The sequence below is a fragment of the Bubalus kerabau genome, chromosome 7 (genome assembly GCF_029407905.1).
Source record: "Bubalus kerabau isolate K-KA32 ecotype Philippines breed swamp buffalo chromosome 7, PCC_UOA_SB_1v2, whole genome shotgun sequence".
Taxonomy (NCBI): domain Eukaryota; kingdom Metazoa; phylum Chordata; class Mammalia; order Artiodactyla; family Bovidae; genus Bubalus; species Bubalus kerabau.
The window spans coordinates 60,857,704-60,882,989 of NC_073630.1; the positions used below are offsets into that span (position 1 = coordinate 60,857,704).

The 25,286-nt window shown below is 41.9% G+C and overlaps 1 protein-coding gene across 4 annotated transcripts in view; it reads left to right on the forward strand.

The window, feature by feature from the left end:
• Positions 1 to 25,286, forward strand: part of NWD2 (NACHT and WD repeat domain containing 2) — a 255,310-nt gene that overhangs the window by 103,215 nt on the left and 126,809 nt on the right. For all 4 annotated transcript variants that reach the window (XR_008717091.1, XR_008717090.1, XR_008717092.1 and 1 more), the window contains one exon: positions 7,449 to 7,537. Coding sequence is in view for 1 of the 4 variants with exons in the window: in XM_055588244.1 (XP_055444219.1) it covers positions 7,449 to 7,537 (89 nt within the window). In the remaining 3 variants the exon portion in view is untranslated. The remainder of the gene's footprint in view (positions 1 to 7,448; positions 7,538 to 25,286) is intronic.

The window sequence follows — 25,286 nt, forward strand, 5'->3', positions numbered from 1 at the left end:
TGTGAAGTCAAGTGGGCCTTAGAAAGCATCACTATGAACAAAGCTAGTAGTGGAGGTGATGGAATTTCAGTTGAGCTATTTCAAATCCTGAAAGATGATGCTGTGAAAGTGCTGCAGTCAATATGCCAGCAAATTTGGATCACATATTAGTTCTATTTAATTCTCTGAGGAATCTCCATAGGGTTTTCCATAGTGGCTGCACCAATTTGCATTCACCTCAACAGTGCATGAGGGTTCCCCTTCTTTACATCCTTGCCAGCAGTTACTTTGTTGCCTTTCTAGTAATAGCCATTCTGACAGGTGTGAGGTAACATTTCATTGTGGTTCTGATTTGCATCTTGAGAGTCCCTTGGACTGCAAGGAGATCCAACCAATCCATTCTGAAGGAGATCAGCCCTGGGATTTCTTTGGAAGGAATGATGCTAAAGCTGAAACTCCAGTACTTTGGCCACCTCATGCAAAGAGTTGACTCATTGGAAAAGACTCTGATGCTGGGAGGGATTGCGGGCAGGAAGAGAAGGGGACGACAGAGGATGAGATGGCTGAATGGCATCACTGACTCGATGGACGTGAGTCTGAGTGAACTCTGGGAGTTGGTGATGGACAGGGAGGCCTGGCATGCTGCGATTCATGGGGTCGAGAAAAGTCGGACACGACTGATTGACTGAACTGAACTGAATAATCAGTGATGTTGAGCGTCTTTTTCTGTGCCTATTGGCCATATGTATGTCTTCTTTCTTTCATCTTTTTCTAGTTTCTTAAGGTAGAATCCTAAGTTACCGGTTTGAGACTTTCATTTCTGCTGTAGGTGTTCTCAGGTATAGATTTCTCTCTAGCCATTGCTTTAGTTGCATTCCTTAACTTTTGACATGGATTTTCATTTCATTAAGTGCAAAATATGCCAAATTTAGTGCAGAGTGTCTTAATCTGTCTCAGCTTTTACTTTTCCACCAGGCCTTCTCATGTTTCCATGCTCCATGTATGAGGCTCAAAGTCAGCCTGAAGCATGTGGATAGCTTTTGATCTTTTATATCTGTGGGGAGCCTTCTTCAGCCAGAAATTTTCAGAGAGCTTATCAAGACTGTCTTATGGCTGTTTATTTCATTGATTTCCTTGTAAAATTTGAGTGAAGCCAAAGGCTAGCTGAGCCACTGGGCTTCCCCATTTGTCTGCTTCTGAGACTGCTACTGCTGCTAACAGCGCTCACGGGCATGGAGTTTTCCTATGCTCAGCTGCAAATAGGTGAGCTTTCTGTGACAGTAAAGATGCTGATGTTCACAGCTTGACCCTCTCTGACATGGAGTCTAAGAGAGGGAGTGGTTAAGGAGGGATGGGAGAAACCCCAGGCAAGAATCTGACAGACTCCACTATTCTTATCCGAAGTTCAGTTGCTTTTGATTAATAATCATGTCCCAATTTGTTTTATGCCCTTGGTCTTTGGTTAATTTACATTAAAATGCTTCTTTTCATAATTCTGTCCAGTTTTATTATTGCTAATTAGGAAAAGTATTTGCTAAGTAAACTTCTTCTTATGCCATGCTGCTGCTAAATCACTTCAATCGTGTCCGACTCTGTGCGACCCCATAGACGGCAGCCCGCCGGGCTCCACCATCCCTGGGATTCTCCAGGCAAGAATACTGGAATGGGTTGCCATTTCCTTCTCCAATACATGAAAGTGAAAAGTGAAAGTGAAGTCATTCAGTCGTGTCCGACTCTTAGCGACCCCATGGACTGCAGCCTACCAGGCTCCTCCGTCCATGGGATTTTCCAGGCAAGAGTACTGGAGTGGGGTGCCATTGCCTTCTCCCTACTTTGTCATTATTTTCTGACATCACTCCAGATTCACACATTGCTGTTAATCCTATTAACATAGTCAACTGTTAATTTAAGATAAAGTTGAATTTTTATTTATGTTAACTTTATGGAGATAAAATAATTCTTTGAGTTTAATTAATGTTTTAATTATAGTAGCATCTATTTTCTCTTTCATTTATCGAGTCCTAGCTATGTGCTGGGGTCTGCTCTATTTTCTGTGATATAAAGATGTATGAGGATGTTTCTGCCTTTCATGAATTCACAAGTTTAATGGGGGAGACAGACTAAAAATAAGTTACAAATATTATAATAAAGCATAATGTATGGTGTTATATAGGGGTGAGCAAAGTGCTGTGAGGTGACCAGGATATGCTTGTCTCTAACCAGTAAGAGTTCACAAATTGTGGTGCTTTTGATTGGGACTCAGGAGGGTCTGAGTCTGCCAAACAATGGGATGCAGTAAATAGGGAATTCTGAGCATGGAAAGCAGTATGTGTAAAGACAAGGTTCAAGTAATATCTGAAAAATACTCTGGAGGGTGCATGGTAAACAGTGGTAGAAGATGAAACTTAGGTCAGAGATACATTTACATCTGCTGAACATTCTGGCCTTCACCCTCTAGGCCAACAGATGCCAGTCAAGGCTTTTAGTGATCAAATTAGTTTTCACTTTTGTTTTGTCTTAGCATGTATCTCCAGCAGTTCTTTGGAGCATAAGACTGCAATGAGGAGAGACAAGTAACAGATCAATGAAATTGGAGACTTTTGGACTCTTAGAGTTGAGATGATGAGTACAAAAATAGAGATTAGAAAAAAAAGCACAGCCAGATTCAGAGATGGTTATGATGAAATTGACAGGATTTAGTGACATTGAAATGAGGAACAGTAAGGGTGACTGGTTGGTCACAGAAGACTTGGAGGGCATGGGGATGGGGCAGCCTCTGGGAAGCCACCAAACAGGAAATCAACCCAGATGACAGAAGTCAGATAGGATGTTCAGTGTTTACTGGCTAAGGGGCCAGGAAAAGCGGGGAGGATCCAGGCAAGAAGAGATGTAGGGAAACTTGGGAAACCCGGCTGGAATGACAGCTGCAGGTATATCCCAAATAAGTTTTCTGAGCTGCCAAGAAGGAAGTGACTTCACCTAAGGTCCATCCCCTCAAGTGTGGTAGTGGGGGTGGTAAGAAGTTCCAATCCAACGTGGTCATTTTGGCACTCTTATTTTTAATAAAAACTTGGAATTAATCTAAACCCTACTTGAAGTTGGATAATGATGTTGACTGATCATTCTCCCTCAACTAGTATTCCTCCTAAAGGTAATTCAGATACTGCACAGAGACCATCATTAATTCTGAAATCAGAGAGGAATTATTCAGAAAGCAACTCTTTATAAACCTCTATAGTGCTACTAAAGTGTTTTACATCTTTTCAAAGGTGGGCAGATACAAATGAACACAATGATGGTGAAGAATAAATGATTACATACTTTGTCTTGATCTACACTTTTTTAAGAGGTCCCTTTTTATGGGCAACATTCTGTGAGTTAATTTTTCCTGTCCATGACATTCTAGTGTTTTTTTAATTGCTAACCATCCGGATTTGCTGTCAGTATGAATCAGGTTTTTTGTATAATTAAGCCAGCTTATCTGTCACCCAACATAATGAATCCATTCTATTTTAATTACTTTTCCATTTCCAGAACCAGTCATCCAGTATTAATACAAATATAGGAAAATCTGAGTCACTTTTGTATTATAAGTAATAACACAGAATGTCTATCATACACTTCCCTCACATTTTTAGAAACATACAACATAATTTGATAAAATATTAGTATTTTGCCAGAAACACAGAAACCAGGAAAGACATCAGTATTTTAGTTCTGATCACTTTCTTCATGAAGCCAACTTTCTAAACCCTATAATTTATTTCCCGGAATTTCACAGTGTTGATTCTATATCCAACCAATGACACATTGTAATGTATGAAGCCTTTCTGTTTCCGAGGTAATTTCAGAGAAGCATTGTCTGTCAGCTCAGTTTTATCGCTTGTCCTTTTGTGGATTTTTTTTTTTTTTTTCATTTACTCCTTCCTTAACTGAGCATGATTCTTGTCACTGGGGATGCAGCAGTGAAAGAGACAGAAAAAGGTTCTGAGTCCCATTGAATTCATGTGGCAGGTGGGAGAGACAGATGGTAAACAGCTGTCACCAATAGTGATGAGTAATGTGCAGAGAATTTGAAGAAGGTAGTGTGATAGAGAGGGCTTCTGTAGCTGGAGGGCTCAGCGGAGACCTCTCTGAGGAGGTGGCATTAAAGCTGACACTTGACTGACAGGAGATGCCATGAGATGATCATGGGATTGAGCATTCCAGGAGGAAGTCATGGCTAGAGCAAAGGTCACGAGTGAAAATGTAATCCAGAAACCAAATGAACACCGGTGCTGCTGGAGTGATGTGAACTAGACAAGTGGTAAGAAATGAGCTTAGGGAGGCAGAGGACATTCAAGGTAAGGCTTGGGGATTTCATCTCAAGTTCCATGAAGAGATCCTGGAGGATTTTAAATGAGAGAGTGATGTGATCAGATTTGTTCTTGCAAGATTGGGCTGGCTGCTCTGTGGAGAATAGATGGATGGAGGCAAGTATGGAAACAGCAAGATAAGGTTCAACTGAGAGATGAGCTTGGCTTGCATCAGAGGTAAAGAGAAGTAGATAACTCAGATTTTTTGTTTCATAAGTATCAGGACTTTGGCATCCCTTAATCATTCACGGAAGTTATTGCACTTGTCATTTTCAAATATTCTTTGCACAGTTACGTATTTTCCATGGCTAGAGCAAAGTGTGACATTTAGCTCTCTAGATTCAAATCCAGGTTCTCCAACTTAGTGGTCATATGACTTCAAGCATGTCTCTTAACCGCTTTATATTTGTTTCATCTAATATAGAAAATGGACAAGTAATCTTACCTATTTCATTGTTGACAGAAGTGACTAAGAAAATGCACATAAAAATACTTAGCACACTACTAGTCTACAGTAAGAACTCAATCAGATCAGATCAGTCACTCAGTCATGTCCGACTCTTTGCGACCCCATTAATCGCAGCACGCCAGGCCTCCCTGTCCATCACCAACTCCCGGAGTTCACTCAAACTCATGTCCATTGAGTCAGTGATGCCATCCAGCCACCTCATCCTCGGTCGTCCCCTTCTCCTCCTGCCCCCAATCCCTCCCAGCATCAGAGTCTTTTCCAATGAGTCAACTCTTTGCATGAGGTGGCCAAAGTACTGGAGTTTCAGCTTTAGCATCATTCCTTCCAAAGAACACCCAGGGCGGATCTCCTTCAGAATGGACTGGTTGGATCTCCTTGCAGTCCAAGGGACTCTCAAGAGTCTTCTCCAACACCACAGTTCAAAAGCATCAATTCTTCGGCACTCAGCCTTCTTCACAGTCCAACTCTCACATCCATAGGTGACCACAGGAAAAACCAGAGCCTTGACTAGACGAACCTTTGTTGGCAAAGTAATGTCTCTGCTTTTGAACATGCTATCTAGATTGGTCATAACTTTCCTTCCAAGGAGTAAGCGTCTTTTAATTTCATGGCTGCTGTCACCATCTGCAGTGATTTTGGAGCCCAGAAAAATAAAGTCTGACACTGTTTCCCCATCTATTTCCCATGAAGTGGTGGGACTGGATGCCATGATCTTCATTTTCTGAATGTTGAGCTTTAAGCCAACTTTTTCACTCTCCACTTTCACTTTCATCAAGAGGCTTTGTAGTTCCTCTTCACTTTCTGCCATAAGGGTGGTGTCATCTGCATATCTGAGGTTATTGATATTTCTCCCTGCAGTCTTGATTCCAGTTTGTGTTTCTTCCAGTCCAGCGTTTCTCATGATGAATGTTAGTAATTAGATACTGGATTTCTGCCTTAGCCTTCTTACTGAGACACATTTAGGTCTCAGTACCCAGGAATAAAATTTACAGTAATAATAATTTTAAGAAGCAGATTTCTGCTCTTCATTTCATAATTTTTTATGTGTTATTAGGATACAGTTTTTTTAATATTTTACCAGTAATCTTTATTTAATATACTCCCAGATTTCACATCAGGTAATATTTCATTTTTAAAGTGACTTTTTGTTATCTGGTTTTGAACATCTGTAGCCTTTTAGAGAGATTGAATATTATCAGTTTTACTGCAGAGTTCATGTTTTCAACCCTTAAAACAGGGTGAAGGAGGATGGGCATGTGATGCCAAGATTATATAAATCGTGTGAAAGCTTAGTTCTCCGCCCCCACTGGTGCCATAACAGCACCTGGTCACTGTTTGGGTGTGCCCTCCTCAAGCGTGGTCCTCCCGCTTATCCTGTGGACTTAGGTCCATGTTGGATCCGTGGTGGAAAAAGACTCTACTTGTTTGGATCACAGGGTAATCTCAAAGACCTTGTATAGAATCTTTGGTTCCCTTGTATTGAACTGCCGCTGCATCTCAGACTCTCAGGACTGGTTGTTTGCCTCTCAAAACAGGCTTGAGAACAGTAGGAAAGTAGAGTAGGTCAATGTGGCATATGGTTGAGTTTGTATGCACAGATGTTGTTAGGGAATAACAAGGACAGTCTTTTAAATTGGCTCCTCAGTTATAAATGTGGCATGCAGATGTTTCATGGTTATGGCTGGGATTGAGGTACATTTAGCAAATGGTCCTTTTCATGAGATAACACATTAACCTAATTTTGAAAAGCTCTGATTCTCATCTCCATCTGAAGTTACTTGGAGAGGGAAAGTCTGTCTTTGCTGTAAGCATCTTATAGCATCATCACTAATATGGAGCATCGTCCAGCACAGATGGAATCTTGAATCCTTTTCTGGGCAGAATATTCAACATTAAATACATACGTATTTTGTGGTTCTTCTGGTTTGGGTTCTCTGTTTCTTCTTGTCTTTTTAATGACATAGATAATTTTTAAATATTTAATTTTGAAGCTTTTACACACTGTGGCACAGGTAATGCAGTCCCCTCTCTGATGTAACAGCTGCCTAAGCCCAGAGTGGGAGATATTACTATTGAACCACTGGCTCGTTTCCAAGTACCATGTGTGGAATCTGCTAGTTTTTAGATGTTGACTCCTGCAGTTTGTCCCTCCTCATTATTGTGCTGATTGCACAGATGCTATTGTTTCTAAATGCTTTAGGAAATGATAGAGTCTAGATGTTTTGGGAAATCAGTAACTAATATGTGTGTGTGTATTGGAACATTTATACTCCGTGGAGATACACCCGGTAGTCCTATGATTTTTCCTTTTACCTCTTTGAAAGTCAGTGTGGTTGTAGCTATTAAGAGATCGATGTGAGGGTCTCCATCGGTCTAGGGAATTAGCTGTGAATTCTCAGCTCTGCCAGCACCCGCAGAACTTACCAGGGGGCTCCCATCCATCCTGTATGGCTGGTAGAGGGATCTCGGCTCTCCCTGGTCTGTGAAGAACAAGTCCCCTCCAGTATATAAATATCCCATCATTTCACAGTGTACCACCCCAGCTTGATTATATTCATGTTTATTTGTAAGCTTTCTTTTTTTTCTGCTTTCTTTTACATACGTGGACATAACTCACCTTCTGTGTGTTTGCTTTTCTACCACAGACACGGGAGCAGAAAGACAGGCACTAAAAGAAAATGTGTATCCTAAATTGAGAGAATTCTGCAGAGAAAACTATGGATTAGAATTTCAGGTAACTATGATATTAATTTCACATTTAACTTTATCAGCTAAACAACTAATGTTTGTTTCTTGTCACAACTTAGGTGTTATAAAAGACAAGTTTTAAGCTCTGGAAAATGTCATTTCTTTAAGCATGGATGAAAAGAAACACTGGAAAACAGAAGTAAAATATTTCATCATTTTTGAGGTTTTGCACTTTTACTCTCTGCTGCTTGGACCCTACTCATTATTGGCTCATCTTTTTCTTTGAACCATGTTTATCTGCTTTGTTACTAACCTCCACTAACATAAAAAGGCGAAGGTTGCAAAGCACCTGCCTTCACACTGGCATCTCTAGGAACGTTGTGCATCTGAAAATTGCAACTGGAACTTCCCTGGCAGTCCAGTGGTTAGAGCATCATGCTTTCACTGCCGAGGGTATGAGTTCAGTCCCTGGTCAGGGAACTAAGATCCTACAAGTTGTGCAGCACAGCCCGAAAAAAAGTACAAATTGGGATCAGCTCTCTCACAAGTACTTATTTTTAGCATCTTGACTAGTCCTTGCCTTCCTTTTCACCTTTTAGTTTTTATTCACGTTGTCAAATGTCCTTTTTCCCAAGCATTTCAGAATTTACCATTTACCAAGAAAAAATATCAGCATTTCAAGAGGCTATAACTGTGCACATCATTGCTGAAATTCATTAACATGGCATTGTAGACACCATCAATTTGGCCATCTTATAGAGAAGTACTAGGAGACATTGGTCATATCCTTAACATCCAAAATTTTTTGAAGTAAATGTCTCCTGCAACAGATAGCATTATGTAGTGAGAATTTGTTAACCTCATTCGCAGTGAACATCTTAACTTCTATCCGAACTGCATGTTTACATTGTTAAGTAAGGAGTATGGACTAGAGGTTTGTAGTGTAAGAGTACAAAATGTGCCATTAATGGAAGAAAATTTCACCCTTCATTTGTTTCTTCCTGAATACAGTTGACCCTTGAACAATGCAGGGGTTAGAGGCGCTGACCCTCTTCACAGTTGAAAATCCACGTGTAAATTTACAGTCAGCCCTCTGCATCCACAGTCCCTCTGTATCTGCCATCTCTCCATATCTGCAGATTCAGTCAACCATGGATCATTTCATACTATAGAACTTACTAGTAAAAAAAAAAGCCACACATAAGTGGACCCATGAAGTTAAAACCTCTGTTATTCAGGAGTCAGCTGTAAATATTCCATCTTGGTATATCTCATAATGCCTTCTAATATGATGTGTAAAATAATAGCTTCTAAATAACTTTAATCTTAATGCTTAGTGTCCATCAGCAACAAGCTAATACAACACAAATATTGAAGAGTTACTCGTAAGTCACTGTTTACTTGAAAAACTATGACCCTAGCTTCCTTGTTGTGAAATCAGCACTACTTTATACAAGGGCTCTGGTTCTACCGATAACAGGGTCTGGACTGTTAAAAAAAAAAAAAAAATGTCAGTTTCCAAAGACTAAGACATTCCTTGGGGACTCAGTATATAACCCAAGTATTCCTTGGGTTCTACTAATAACAGGGTCTCAACTGTTTAAAAAAAAAAAAGATGATTTGTCAAAGTTTCCAAATTCTAAGACGTTCCTTGGGGATTCACTTAGTATAAAGAAATATGTCTAAGTATATTGATCCCATTTTTGAGTTTATTTGGGTTTTCATCACTTTTGTTAGTAGAAGATTGAACTGCAGAACAGCTGCCATAAAACATGAAACTGATTAGGATTAGCCGAAGGGGGAAAAATACACATTTTCTAAATTATAAGCATTTACAGGAGAAGAGAAATAAAGCCAAAGGAAAAATGTAGAAGGCAAGGTCCCTAAAAGAAATTAATGACAAGGATCATTCTAGGCAAGTATATTGAATCCATTGATGAGAGTCTCACAGCAGGGGAAACAGCATTGGGTAAAGTGTGACATGGAATTGACTCCCAGCTCTTGACTGCGAGTGATTTAACCCATCCCCTTATCCTTCACAGGCTTCCCTCATAGTACAGTTGGTAAAGAATCCGCCTGCAATGCTGGAGACCCCAGTTCAATTCCTGGGTTGGGAAGATCCCCTGGAGAAGGGATAGGCTACCCACTCCAGTATTCTTGGGCTTCCCTTGTGGCTGAGCTGGTAAAGAATCTGCGTGCAAGGAGGGAGACCTAGGTTCAATCTCTGGGCTGGGAAGATCCCCTGGAGAAGGGAAAGACTACCCACTCCAGTGTTCCGGCCTTGGACTATATAGTCCAAGGGGTCAGGAAGAGTCGGACAAGACTGAGTGACTTTCACTTTCACTTTCTGGTCCTTCACTATGTAAAATGGGTTGTGACAGCTTACAAATCTGAGGTTGTATTTGCTTTTTACCTTCCAAGCTTCTAAGCTCAAGCACATAATATCTGAATCTAAGAATATACCTCTTAGCATAGTCTTTCCTTATAGGTTGATTATAGACCTTCCTGAGGCTGTGTTGAGCTTGCTGTGAATGGTTCTTGGAACCATAAAGAAATGGTTCTCTTTTCCAACTGCAGGAGAATGTGCCAGAAGCTTCATGAAAAAAAAAAAAAAAATAGTTTACCTGTACCATGTCCTGAATTCCATCTCTCTGCATTGGACCCAGGAGAAATGTATTTCCTAGAATTACTCAGACATACCAGGCTATTTCATGCCCTCTTGCCTTTGCTGTTCTCACTGTCTACAGTGCTTTTCTTCTGGTGCTTGCCCTGCTTCACCTCCTAAGTCCCACTCATGGAGATTCTTCCTGCCTCACCTTAAGTCGTGCCCCTCTTGTTCTTGCCCACTTCTCTGCAACTGTGTGTCTTTCCATTTGGTTCCTTGAACACCTCAAGCCTATTCCCATTTAAGGATTTTGCACTGGCTGGCTGTTCTCTCTGTAGGAATGCTTACTGCTTCATCTTTACATGGGTGCTTTCTTACTGTTCTTCAAGTCTCTGCTGAAATGTCATTTCCTAGAGATGCTTCTGTAATGACTCAATCTAAAATAAGCCCCTAGGTGTGCTCTCTTTTATATCATCCTGTTCTAGTTCTTTGCATAGCATATGTCAGTGTTGGATATTTTTCTTGTTTACCCATGTTTCTTCAAGAAGCAAGAAACAATCTTTCTTTCAAGATTGTTCCACAAGTACAGAGACTTGTCTGTCTTCATGACAGCTACATTTCCTGATCCTAGAATAATGCCTGGCTCATAGTAACACTCCAAAACAATGTGTTGAATGGTGAAGTCTCAGCCCAACCATTATCTGCTTAAAGAATCATTCTCTGATAGCCCTGTTTCTCTCAGCTTATGCCACATACCCTGATCCCCTAAAACCCTGTGCATAACTCCCAGTCATTCATCTGGTTCATTTAAGAAGTGTTTGTTGACCATCAGCAACATGCTAGACAACATTCCAAGTGCTGGGAATACAGGAAGAAATCATCACCCTCTTTCTGTGGAGCTTTGAATATTGTTGAGAGAGGCAGACAATAAATGGTAAATTCCAGTGGTAACAGATGCATTTTATTGAAGAAAAGATTTTTTTAAAAGTAAAGCATGATAAAAGGAGGTAGGGAATACTGGGTGGTCAGAGAAGGACTCAGTCATAAGATAGCCTTTGAGCAGATATCTCCAGAAAGTGATAGAGAAAATCATGAAGATGTTTTAGAAGGAAAATCCCAGGCATAGGGAACCAGAAAATGGGTTTTGGATGAGAATGTATTCAGAACATTCTGGTCTTGTTAAAAGGCCAAGCGGTAATAGAGTTGAGTTGAGTAAGGGAAATGATTGTAGGAGATGACATCAAAGGCAGATCATATGGAAATTTACGGACTGAGATTAAGGACTTACAGTTTTCCTCAGTAAGAGAACATGATATGATTTATGTTTAACGGGTTTAGGGAGCCTATAAGGGGTGGGAAGTGATGGCAGAAGCAGGAAGATGGTGCAAGTAAGAAATCATGGTACAGACTAGAATCAGCAGTTAAGAGATATCTGCTTAGATGAATTTTTCATCACCTGTCTATAAAGTCTCAAAGTTCTCAGGACTGGAATTGTGTCTTATTCAACTTATCCCAGTAATCAAGTAGCTGACACATAGTAAGCCATTTAGGGTTAAATCTTTATTGAACTAAGTTGATAGACTGTGGAGTTACACTTTAACAGTGTCATGTACTTTTATCTCTATGCCTGTTTGGCAAACTGTTTTCTAGTATTTCCTTTATTTTTTTTTATTTAAAATAAGAAAAACATCTACTTCTGCTTTATTGACTATGCCAAAGCCTTTGACTATGTGGATCACAATAAACTGTGGAAAAATTCTGAAAGAGATGGGAATACCAGACCACCTAACCTGCCTCTTGAGAAACCTGTATGCAGGTCAGGAAGCAACAGTTAGAACTGGACATGGAACAGACTGGTTCCAAATAGGAAAAGGAGTATGTCAAGGCTGTGTATTGTCACCCTACTTATTTAACTTATATGCAGAGTACATCATGAGAAATGCTGGGCTGGAAGAAGCACAAGCTGGAATCAAGATTGCCAGGAGAAATATCAATAACCTCAGATATGCAGATGACACCACCCTTATGGCAGAAAGTGAAGAGGAACTAAAAACCCTCTTGATGAAGGTGAAAGAGGAGAGTGAAAAAGTTGGCTTAAAACTCAACATTCAGAAAACGAAGATCATGGCATCCGGTCCCATCACTTCATGGGAAATAGATGGGGAAACAATGTCAGACTTTATGTTTTTGGGCTCCAAAATCACTGCAGATGGTGAGTGCAGCCATGAAATTAAAAGACGCTTACTCCTTGAAAGGAAAGTTATGACCAACCTAGACAGCATATTGAAAAGTAGAGATAATACTTTGCCAACAAAGGTCCATCTAGTGAAGGCTATGGCATTTCCAGTGGTCATGTATGGATGTGAGAGTTGGGCTGTGAAGAAAGCTAAGTGCCGAAGAATTGGTGGTTTTGAACTGTGGTGTTGGAGAAGACTCTTGAGAGTCCCTTGGACTGCAAGGAGATCCAACCAGTCTATTCTAAAGGAGATCAGTCCTGGGTGTTCTTTGGAAGGACTGATACTGAAGCTGAAACTCCAGTACTTTGGCCACCTCATGCGAAGAGTTGACTCATTGGAAAAGACTGTGATGCTGGAAGGGATTGGGGGCAGGAGGAGAAGGGGACGACAGAGAATGAGATGGCTGGATGACATCACCAACTCGATAGACATGAGTTTGAGTGAACTCTGGGAGTTGGTGATGGACAGGGAGGCCTGGCGTGCTGCAATTGATGGGGTCGCAAAGAGTCGGACACAACTGAGCGACTGAACTGAACTGAACTGGAGATTGTTTTTGGCTGCCCTGGGTCTTGGTTGCTGCATGTGGGCTTTCTCTAGTTGCAGTACATGGGCTTCTCTTTGCATTGGCTTCCCTGTTGCAGAGCACAGGCTCTGGGGCACATGGGCTTTAGTAGTTCCATCTTCTGGGCTCTAGAGTGTAGGCTCAGTAGTTGTGGTGCACAGGCCTAGTTGCCCCTTGGCATGTGAGCTCCTAGTCCCCCGACCATGGATCAAACCCATGTCCCCTGCATTGCAAGGCAAATTCTTGATCACTGGACCACCAGGGAAGTCCCTAAAATAAGATTTTTAATGAAAATGCATCAGCCTGTCTGATTATGTGAACTTAAGCTAATTTCATGTGTGATCTATACCTAGTTGACTTCTCAAGAGATGGGACCATTGAATGAAAAGAATGTCAAGCCTACTCAGAGGAGAAAGCATACTTGGCTCAGGGAAGGACAGGGTATGTAAGTAAGAGGTTATTTGATTGGCCAGTGTTCAGTAAGTGCCCTTGGCTATGGAAAAGAGGGTAGAAAGGAAGAACAGGGAAAGAAATGGGGAAAAATAAAGACGATTGGGGTAAAAGCAGGTGGTACAGGACCAGTAAATAAAGGGCTTTAATTATATGTCCACGGGCCATCCATCTTGCTTTCAGATGCTTTCTGTCCATTCTCACCGCTAAGCCCCTGATCTAATACTCATTGCTTCAAAAAATCAAATGAGCACAGACAATCCTAACTGATCTTGTTCTTGGCTTACCCACAATAGGTTGCAAGTCCTAGAGGAAGAGACTAGTCCTCATTTATTTTTAAGTCCCCGGGGCTTGGGAAGAGGGTTCAACATTCACTGGATTTGGTAAAAGAGTGTCAGCAGAACTGCCTTACACCATCATCCTACTTGAGTTTTCCTATACATCACCAGAGTAACCGTACTTAAATGTAAGGTTGTCAGTTTCTTTGCTTAAAACCTTACAATGGCTCCCTGCTGCTTACAGGCTCCCTCTGTAATATGATCCCAGCTGTCTTTCCACCTTCATCCGCCATTCTTCCCAAAATAAACAGGCCATCCTCGACCTGGCCTTGCTTTCTAAGAAGTTTTTTTCAGATTCCCAAATATCCCCTTTCTCCTCCCTGAATTCTTAGCAGTCTCCCCCATCCCAGCACTGCAGGTACCCTGAGCAGGAGTAAACCTGATGAGGGCAGGGACCTCTAACAGGATACCTGATTGATCTGGGCACTTAGCTGCTGGTGCATTTTGAAAGCAATTTCATTTCAGTAGTCACTCAACTTAGTATCATTTCTTAAGAATTCCTTCTGATAGCAAACATTTTGAGCAGACATCTTGTATTTATCTCACATCATCTTAGAAACCAAGGCTTTGCAGATAGCTCAGTTGGTAAAGAATCCACCTGCAATGCGGGAGACCCCATTTCGATTCCTGGGTCGGGAAGATTCCCTGGAGAAGGGATAGGCTACCCACTCCAGTTATTCTTGGACTTCCCTTGTGGCTTAGCCAGTAAAGAATTCACCCGCAATGCAGGAAAGCTGGGTTTGATCCCTGGGTTGGTAAGATCCCCTGGAGAAGGGAAAGGCTACCCACTCCAGTATTCTGGCCTAGAGAATGCCATGGGCTCTATAGTCCATGGGGTAGCAAAGAGTTGGACATGACTGAGCGACTTTCACTTCACTTCATCTTAGTAATCCTGTTTCCTTTTCTTCACCTTTAGCATCCACTAAATCCCAAATACCTGCGGATTTTCCTCCTAAATATTTCTTCAGTCTGTGCCGTCTGTCCTAGTCTATATTACTGTTATCTTGACTATGCAGTAGATTATCTTGCTGGCCTGTTTACCTTCATCTCCTCCTCCTTCCCAACATCAACCCCTCCGTCCCCGGACCTCCTCCATCGTATTACTGCTGTGATATCTCTGAAATACAAACCGACTCTTTAATCCACAAGACACGTTTTGTACTTCTCAGCCTGGAATGTGAGGTTCTCTTCCATTTCCCCCATTCCCCACCCCAGTCTACTACCGAGTCCTGTCCCATCCTCCACAGGCAGCCTATTTTAGCCTTTATAATCTACATTTGTGGGCTTCTCTGGTGGCTTAGTGTTAAAGAATCTACTTGCAATACAGGAGACATGGGCTTGATCCCTGGGTCCGGAAGATCCCTTGGAGAAGGAAATGGCAACCCACTCCAGTATTCTTGCCTGGGAAATCCCATGGACAGAGTAGTCTGGCAGGCTACAGTCCATGGGATCGGAAAGAGTCAGACATGACTTAGTGACTCAGTAACAACAATCTATGTTCAGTTTCCCAAATAGATTATTTTTATTCCCCTGAGTCTCCAGACTCACTGTGCCCTCTGTGTGGTGTGCCCTTAAATTGTCCCCCCATGCCAATGACTAGAAAATTTTCTACTTTAATAGCATGTATCATATTGTTTTAATTCCTTTTAAAATGTTTTTTTTCCCCCCGCTAACCAGAAGCTCCTTGAGATCAGAAGTCATATTATTTATATCTTTTTATCACCAGTCTTTTTTTAGAGACCCTGCTGCTGCTAAGTTGCTTCAGTCGTGTCCAACTCTGTGCGACCCCATGGACTGCAGCCTACCAGGCTTCTCCGTCCATGGGATTCTCCAGGCAAGAACACTGGAGTGGGTTGCCATTTCCTTCTCCAATGCATGAAAGTGGAAAGTGAAAGTGAAGTCGCTCAGTCGTGTCCGACTTTTAGTGACCCCATGGACTGCAGCCTACCAGGCTCCTCCATCCATGGGATTTTCCAGGCAAGAGTACTGGAGCGGGTTGCCATTGCCTTCTCTGTGATTACAGTGAATTTATTGATTAAATGCATAAGACCCAGAAGCTGAGATTCTTGACCAGGGCTGTGCAAAAGAAATGTAATAGGAGCCACAGGTACAAGTCACAAATGCAATTAAATTTTCCAACTACATTTTAAAAAGTAAAAGGAAACAACAACAAAAAATTTAAGAATGTATTTTATTTAAGTCACTTTATATCCAAAGCATGATTTCAACATACAAGCAACATAACCAAAGCATCATTTCAACATACAAGCAAAATAAAAATTACTGAGTTATCCTATATCCTTTTTTCACACTAAGTCTTCAAAGTCCAGTGTATATTTTATACTCATAACACATCCTGATTCAGACTGGCCACATTTCAGGTGCTCAGCAGCTGTATGTGGTCAGTGGCTTCCATGCGGGTCTGTGAAGTTCTAGAGGGAGTGGTCAGGATGAGGCCATTCTAACAGGGAGGAGACCCTTACTGCCCAGGGATGTGTCCTGCTGCAGGTGATGGAGACACTTCATTAGAGGAGCTGCAGTGGGGATGGAAATTCATTTGAACATGTTAAAAGAAAATCCAGATGATTCAGAAAATAATTTTTCACTAGTCACATTAGTAACTTATATTTGATCACTTTGGGACATTGCATTAGTATAGTATGTCAACAACAAAAACACACACAGTGTAAAAGCTATGAATCATGTTTTTTGGTGTCTTACTGTAGACTGTAGCCCAGGAGACAGCCTCTCAGAGAGCTCTGAGAAACTGTTCCAAGAGGTAGGGGGGAGATGGGTACGTATGTGATTTCGGCAAAGTAATGAGCATGCAATAAACGATGCATCTCAGTAGAAAGTTGCTTCTGGTCACCAGGAACAGGTATCTTAATGACTTTAGTGCTTTTCTAAATATGGAAAGATGCAAAAATCCAGGTTCATAAAATTTACATGAAGGCCTATCCCACCAGGTTACCCAGAATACAGAGGGCTCCATTCTCCTTTCAGGGTGTGTTGAAGGTCAGTGACTCCAGTAGCTAATGACTTAATTCTTGTAGAACTGGGTCAGGTATATAACCTGAAACAGTTAATACAACTTTCAAATATGCTGTGGAATTGGGACTAAGTAACTAAATGAGGCAATAGACTAAAACTTATGGTCAAGCAGTTCATTTGCCTGCTATCTTAAGACTTAAACTTTACTTGAAATTAATAGAGGAAGGTGATGGAAATGCTTATTTCCCAATATTAGATGAACAGTCTTTGTCTTGATAAGTGCCATTTGTTACCTATTTCAGTGTTGCTAAATATGGATTTTTTTTTTTAATTTCCTGAAAACTCTTGAAATTATCTGTAACAACTTGGTCTCAGAGCAGGAACTCCTGGGCTGGCCCAGTCTTCTTCCTTCTCTCTGCCAGGCAAGTGAGTTCCTAGTGTGTAGGCAAGTGTGAGTGAACTCTGCAGCTCCAGTCAGCAGGAAGACCTTGCCAAACCTGCTCTCTGCCCCACATTGACATTGTGGTACTGCTTGAAGGCACCAGAGTGACCAGTGCTCATCCTTGGTGAAGGTGCTTTCTGAGACCCCTTTGGTCTAGAATTTTCTCTTCTTTGCTTGAGGTTCCATCTCTTCATATTTCCTTTGGCAGCACAGGTCCAGACCTATCTGCCTTTTTTCATCTCTAGACCTCCAGTTAGATGTCATCTTCTTAAGCTGGTGCTTATGTGAGTGAGCCTCATGTCAGCATCTCTACCCACTCCTCTAGAGTTACAGGAAGGTAATTACATATGCTTCCGCTTTATTGACTGACTACGCTAAAGCCTTTGACTGTGTGGATCACAACAAACTGTGGAAGATTCTTAAAGAGATGGGAATACCAGACCACCTGACCTGCCTCCTGAGAAATCTATATGCAGGTCAAGAATCAACAGTTAGAATCAGACATGGAACAAGAGACTGGTTCAAAATTGGGAAAGGAGTACGCCAAGGCTGTATATTGTCACCCTGCTTATTTAACTTACATGCAGAGTATATAATGAGAAAGACCGGGCTGGATGAAGCACAAGCTGGAATCAAGATTGCCAGGAGAAACATCAATAACCTCAGATATGCAGATGACACCATCCTTATGGCAGAAAGTGAAGAGGAACTGAAGAGTCTCTTGATGAAAGTGAAAGAGAAAAGTGAAAAAGTTGGCTTAAAGCTCAACAGTCAAAAATCCAAGATCATGGCATCCAGTCCCATCACTTCATGGCAAATAGATGGGGAAACAATGAAAACAATGGCAGACTTTATTTTCTTGGGCTCCAAAATCACTGCAGATAGTGACTGTAGCCATGAAATTAAAACACACTTGCTCCTTGGAAGAAAAGCTATGACCAACCTAGGAAGCATATTAAAAAGCAAAGACATTACTTTGCCAGCAAAGGTCCATACCAACCTAGGAAGCATATTAAAAAGCAGAGACATTACTTTTCCAACAAAGGTCTGTCTAGTCAAAGCTATGGTTTTTCCAGTAGTCATGTATGGATGTGAGAGTTGGACCATAAAGAAAGCTGAGCACCGAAGAATTGATGCTTTTGGACCAGGATGTTGGAAAAGACTCTTGAGAGTCCCTGGAACTGCAAGGAGATCAAACCAGTCAATCCTAACGAAAATCAGTCCCAAATAGTCATTGGAAGGTCTGATGCCAAAGCTGAAGATCCAATACTTAGGCCACCTGAAGCAAAGAACTGACTCATTTGAAAAGACCCTGATGCTGGGAAAGATTGAAGGCAAGAAGAGAAGGGGACAACAGAGGATGTGAGATGGTTGGATGGCATCACCAACTCGATGGACATGAGTTTGAGCAAGCTCTGGGAGTTGGTCATGGATAGGGAAGCCTGGTGTGCTGCAGTCCATGGGGTCACAGATTTGGACGCAACTGAGCAACTGAACAGAACTGAATTGTTTTTTGATGTTAAAGTATCAAAAATGGAACCCATCTTTCTCCCTTTTCCCAGTTGCCCAGTTGTTACCATTCCTCAGTCTTCTAGACTTTAAAATCTTGGTTCACAGTCCATTCTATGCCCTTTACAACCTAGATCCAAATAGCCGTTCCCCTTGATTTACTGGACACAGTGTTTCCTAGAAGTTCACCTTGTCTTTTGATTTCACAGGGCTCTGTCTTTACTCAGGCTTCCATATCTTGATAGCTGAATGTCTATGGTAACATTTTCTTGATCTTTCCTTACCCTGGGTGGTGTTGTGTTCTGGTCCAGACTGTACACAGCGCAGCAGCTACTCAAATAACTTCTTTGAACTGTATTTACCAAATTTCATTCATTCTAAGATGCATGTTTTTTCATCTCAGAAATTAGTATTTGTCTTACAAATAGTGTGTCATGGTGTAATTGACAGTGCATTTCTTTTTTAGTGGAATGTACAATATTAGAGCAGCCTACTACTGATGATGCTTTATATTCTGTAGGGTATAACACTTTATGTAATTTATGGGATACAGTGGAAATAGCATATGTTTTTCTGTTAGAAAAACTAGAACTCAAATTCTAGGTCTGCAGATTATCTATCCTGTGAGTCTGGGAAAATTGTTTGATCATTTTGACACACAGCTGACCCCTCTGGAAAATGAATGGGATAGTATTTATCTTCCAGGATTATGAGAATTCAGTGAGAGAACATAGCATTCCTGGCATATGGAAAACACTTAACCAGTGTTCCTTTTTTTTTTTTTTTTTAATCCATCTTTTAAGTCTTTCTCCTGATTAAGAATCTGGCATCATGAAATTATTCACATGCATTTTTCTTTTGCCTTTTTTTAATATAGTAAAAGGCCTTTGATCAAGACATCTGTCTGAGGGGTGGTGCTTTGTGTCAGAAGGAATGTGAATGGGAAGAATATTCAAGAAATATGTCTTGTACACAAGAAAGGTTTATGCAGCCAGACAAAAACCTTGGAAATCACACTATTAGCTTGTGAGAAGATAGCTCTAAATTCCTTAAATCACTTCTTTAGCATATCAGTCAGCACTGAGGACTCTGACCCTGGAGATCTGCTACGTAGAGAAGGCTCAGCTTGTCAGTAAGACAGAGCTAGGACCTATCTGACGTGGTCTCTAGGAAAATGATGAAGGAGACAGAGGGGCAGAGTTCAGTAGACTTGCTAGCCCTTTCCCTTTCTTGGAGTTGGACTTCAGAAAAGGGGAGGTGGGTTAGATAAATGAGAACAGCTTGCCTCTGCTCTCTGCTTGGGACTCTGGAAAGAGCTGGCCTCACAGCAGTCCCCACTCTGCCCCTACCTCTCCCAGCTCACCCAGATGTGGCCACATGCTGGCCATGGCAACCAGAGACCATGAGATTTACCTTCAAAGCTACCCTCAATTACCATGTATCACATATGCTGAGGTAAGAGCTACCGTTATTCTCAAGGACAGGAAGAGGGACTACACCTCTCCCAGGGTGGAAACACTGGATGGAGGGTGGGCCCAAGGCCTGGACTTCTCATCCCCAGCAGGGCAGGGTGGCTGTAGTTGGCTGCAGAGCAGTACCAGGCTCTGACCAATCTGAGAGGGAAAGGCCAGTATACCTAGGTTAGAGCTGCCCCAACCAGCCATGCTGCCAGCGATGGCCATCACCTGGGACTGTGCCCTAGCGACCCATTTTTCCCCTTCAGGATATGAGGCCACCCAGACATCATCTTAGGAAAAGAAGGAGGGGATGGGGAAGCTGCAGTTTTTTCAAGAGTTAGCATCTTGATTCAAAAACAAATAACCACTTAGTAAAGATGGTAATTGCAGCCATGAAATTAAAAGACACTTACTTCTTGGAAGGAAAATTATGACCAACCTAGATAGCATATTTGAATAAAATATTCAAAATATCTAAATATTTTGAATGAAAGCAGAGACATTACTTTGCCAACAAAGGTCTGTCTAGTCAAGGCTATGGTTTTTCCAGTGGTCATGTATGGATGTGAGAGTTGGACTGTGAAAAAAGCTGTGTGCCAAAGAATTGATGCTTTTGAACTGTGGTGTTGGAGAAGACTCTTGAGAGTCCCTTGGACTGCAAGGAGATCCAACCAGTCTATTGTAAAGGAGATCAGTCCTAGGTGTTCTTTGGAAGGACTGATGCTAAAGCGGAAACTCCAGTACTTTGGCCACCTCATGCGAAGAGTTGACTCATTGGAAAAGACTCAGATGCTGGGAGGGATTGGGAGCAGGAGGAGAAGGGGACGACAGAGGATGAGATGGCTGGATGGCATCACCAACTCAATGGACATGAGTTTGAGTGAACTCCGGGAGATGGTAATGGACAGGGAGGCCTGGCGTGCTGCAATTCATGGGGTCGCAAAGAGTCAGACACGACTGAGCGACTGAACTGAACTTAAAGAGTCCTTGGAAATATTAGTTCAAACTAGGGTTCAAACTGAATAGAACAGAAGCTCATTTTATCCTGATAACCAGAGGATAGAGACTTAGACAGCAGACCAAACCAACTTTAGACAAAATAAAGAAGCTGTATTCTCTGTGTCCATCCAAGATGTACACAGGTCAGTGAAATTATGTGAGTCATATTAGTTTGACCTTACTAATGATTACTGAACCAGTCAATCCCTTAGTCTCACACCGAAGGTCCGTCATCGGTTGTGCTGACATGCTTTTCCTCTGTTGCATCTTCTTCCACCACCACCCTCATGTTCAGTTGAGCCCAGTCTCCTCTATATTCATTTTTTCCTCCCGACTGTCTGCCTGCTCAGGAATCTCAAAATGCTTTTTGCTTCCTGAGTTGCCAAAATACATCATTGGCTTTGTAATTGACAGGATGTGTTGTCATGCCCTTGGTCTTTTCTCCACATTGTCAACTAATCACTCCTTTTCCATTTTCCATTAATCAAGTGTGTGCTTCTTTCTAAAGTGAAATGCATCTCCCCTTATTGAATCACACATCATTTCACTCAGGCCAGCACTTCAATTTGTCTAGCTTGCTTCGCATTTTGGTTCTGTCTGTCAAAGCCTGGGCAGGTCTTACCAAGATTGCTATTCTGTAAAAGTCTTATAAGCGTGTTACATCATCCTGCTCCCATCCATGAGCCAGTTTATAAAAAGGGGGAAAGGAAGATTAGTAGCTAGTAGAGGTGATAAAAGGGAAGAAAAGCATTATGTCACCATTGACCTTCCTTGCTCCAGCTGAATTTTAAATACTGGCTCAACATTTCTGCAGTATGGAATGGCTCCTCTAGAACTCTCAGGCCTGACTTCCCAAGACAGGATTTTTGTTCCTCCTTTACTTTGTGCACATAGCTGATCTTCTATAGAGCAGTGGCATTGTGGGAAACTCCAGAATTTATTGGAGGACCTGTACTTTGCTGAACATGAAATTGTGACTGTCCCTTACACAAACTCTGGAAATCACCCAAGAGGATTAGTCCCTCAGTAAACAGAATGAGAGATCCCCATTTGCAGGTGGCACTTAAGTACCCCAGTCAGGTCCAATCACCATGAAGTCTTTCTCAAACTCTGAACTGCTGCTGCTGCTGCTAAGTTGCTTCAGTCGTGTCCGACTCTGTGCGACCCCATAGACATCTGGCAGTCCACCAGGTTCCTCCGTCCCTGGGATTCTCCAGGCAAGAACACTGGAGTGGGTTGCCATTTCCTTCTCCAGTGCATGAAAGTGAAAAGTGAAAGTGAAGTCACTCAGTCGTGTCCGACTCTCAGCAACCCCATGGACTGCAGCCCACCAGGCTCCTCCATCCATGGGATTTTCCAGGCAAGAGTACTGGAGTGGGGTGCAAGGTAGCTATTTCTTTCCATCCTTATTTTCTATTTCTTACAGAAAGGAGAGGAGACCTTTTAACAAGTCTTTGCACAGTTAAAGAACATTCATTTAAGAGGTCTGCTCTGTCAATAATCAGTTATAAACAACTGACAAAGTAACTGAAGCCCAGTTTTCTTATCTATAAAGCAAAGTGTTTCTTCAGCCCAATCTTGTTTCCTCTTAGCTCCCAAAATTATGATGCCTCAACCTTCTGTCTACATTGGCAGGCCACATCACCTTTCTGTCATTGCTGCTGTATCAAGAGGTACCTCTAGATACCCTCTCTGAAGAACAGTCCTGTGCCTGTATCCTTCAGGTCCGGCCTCCTGTCTTACTTCCTCATAATGTCTACCCCACATCCCCAGGGCAGGTTAAGGCACTTGGGTCTCATGGGCTTCACTCATTCTTGCACAGACATTTATTGAGCCTCTGCTCTGCCTAGGCCGAGTTGTGCATGCAGTAGATACTCTAGTGTTGAAAACACACCTAGTCCCTGCCCTCAGGGAGTTTACAGTCTCACAGAGAATACAGTCATCTCGATGCTGACTGGGGTGGTGCTTGCTGCAGAGGAAATGCACAGAGCTTGGGGCCTGCATGATGGAGATGCCTCATGGAACCTAGAGGCACAGGAAGGCCAGCTGAGGAACTGGTACCAGTCTGTGGCAAATTCTGAAGGCTGGGTAGATGGCCAGGTTAAAAAGAAGACCGTTTCTGGCAAAAGGAACATATTTTCATAAGCAAATTTGGGAAGGAACTTTATGTAGCACTCATTGCCTGCCAGGCACTTATTCTAAGTGCAGTATGTATATTAACTTGTTTAATCTTTCCTAAGAGCCTAGGAGGTAAATTCTATCTTTGCATTTTGTTAGATAAGGACACTTAGAAATATTGAAAGTAACTATTAGAGATCCCAAGTGGCAGAGTCAGAATGTGAATCAGCGCTAGATTCACTGATTGAATCTAGGGTCTGTGTTCTTAATTAGTGTACCAATAAAGCCTCTTATAAATTCATGAAAATTTATATAAATGTTTAGGTATATAATTTATACCTGTATATATGTAAGTCTATGTGCATATATAAATGTATACTCATGTATACACATGTTGTACAAACATGTGTGAGGAATATACAGCTGGAACATGACCCATGAGTGACAACATGGTATAAGGTGCAGCTGGAGGAGAATCCCCATGGACAGAGGAACCTGGCCAGCTACAGTCCATGAGGTCGCACAGAGTTGGACACAACTGAGTGACTAAGCACAGCTCAGCTCGTGCAGGGTCTCATAAATCAGGTCACAGAGTCTAGACTCTGTCTTTGGGTGATAGGGAGCATAAGCCTGAAAAGTGCTATAAAGCAATGTTAGCAGCCCAGGTTCAAACCCCACATCTGCTGCTTGCTACCTGTGTGATTTTGAGCAAGTTACTTCTCTACGCCTCAGCCTTTTCATTTACAAAATAGGGATAATATTTCTGCCTGTTCCTATGTTTTAAGGAGTGAGTAAGTTACTCTGTGTAGTGTCTGGTAGAATGAAAGGAAATCTTAACTAGGGCATCAGATTTGCATTTAAAAAGATTCCTCTGCCTGTAGGGTAGTGAGTGGATGAGGAGGAGCAAGGAGGGGAGCAGGGAGAAGATTTAGGAAACCATAGCAGTGATACAGGCATGGGTGTGCACAGCAGGTCACTCCTGTACAGTGGTGGCTGATATTCCCCAGACAGAGCAGGGCCATCCTTGGGTCTTTCACTCAGGTGTATCATTTGCCTGTGGTCAAGTGCTCTGCCCCTGAAGGAAGTTGGTATCTCTTTGCAGCCTGGCTAAGGTTCCTTTATGCAGTGAGTTTCCCCAGCTTGGTCTCAACATCAATGCATGGAGCTCCTGACCTGCAGCTTCTTCTGTGCCTTCAACAACTTCTGGTATCTTCCTTGTGTCCCCAAGTTCATTAAGCCTTAAATAGTCAGAGGTCCTGCCTTAGTTGAGTGTTTAGTTCTTTCTTACCATCACATTACCATTCGTTGTTAGGACTGTCCCGAGGCCGCATCTCCCAAGACACAGAGGCATCAGGTTTGAGGAGTTAGTCATCTTTGTGAGGCTTTGAATGAAACACTATCCTCACTCACGCTCTTGGATCCTCTTTCTGGGGAGTGTATATGACCACTGGGGCCAGCCTGTTCTTGTGCTTGATTTAGGACCCGATTTTCTCAGAAATCAGGATACCTTAGTCATGCTCCCATCTATCCTAGTCAGATAACACTCGACCAAGAGAAAAATTGCAGGTGACCTAAGTCGTCAGTATTTTCAATAGTTCTAATAAAGTGACTACAAATAACGTGCCTGAGTGAAAAACCCAAAGTTGGTTCTGTTCCTGTCAGGTTGTTTGGTTTTTTTTTTTTTTTTCCCTTTCTTGTATCCCATGCATCTGGGGAAAGTCACTCTTAACCAGAGTAAGAATTTCCAGATTCATAAACTGTAGCTTATCACTGAAAACAGTATCTGACAAACCTAGTCTGAGGCATAAGAATGCATGTATACCTATGGCTGATTCATGTTGATGTGTGGCAGAAACCAACACAACATTATAAAGCAATTATCCTCCAATTAAATTTTTTAAATTAAATTTTATTTTTTTTAAGAGCAAAAGGTCTTTTCAAAGCCATGTCTTATAAATGTAAAGGCCAGTAAGACTAGAGAAATACTATTTTAATAGAAACAAACTCCTAACTATGAGTTTTTTTCAGTACAAAACAAGATAATTCCTGCAGAGCAAATGCCCTAGGCAAGGGCAGAATCATCAGAG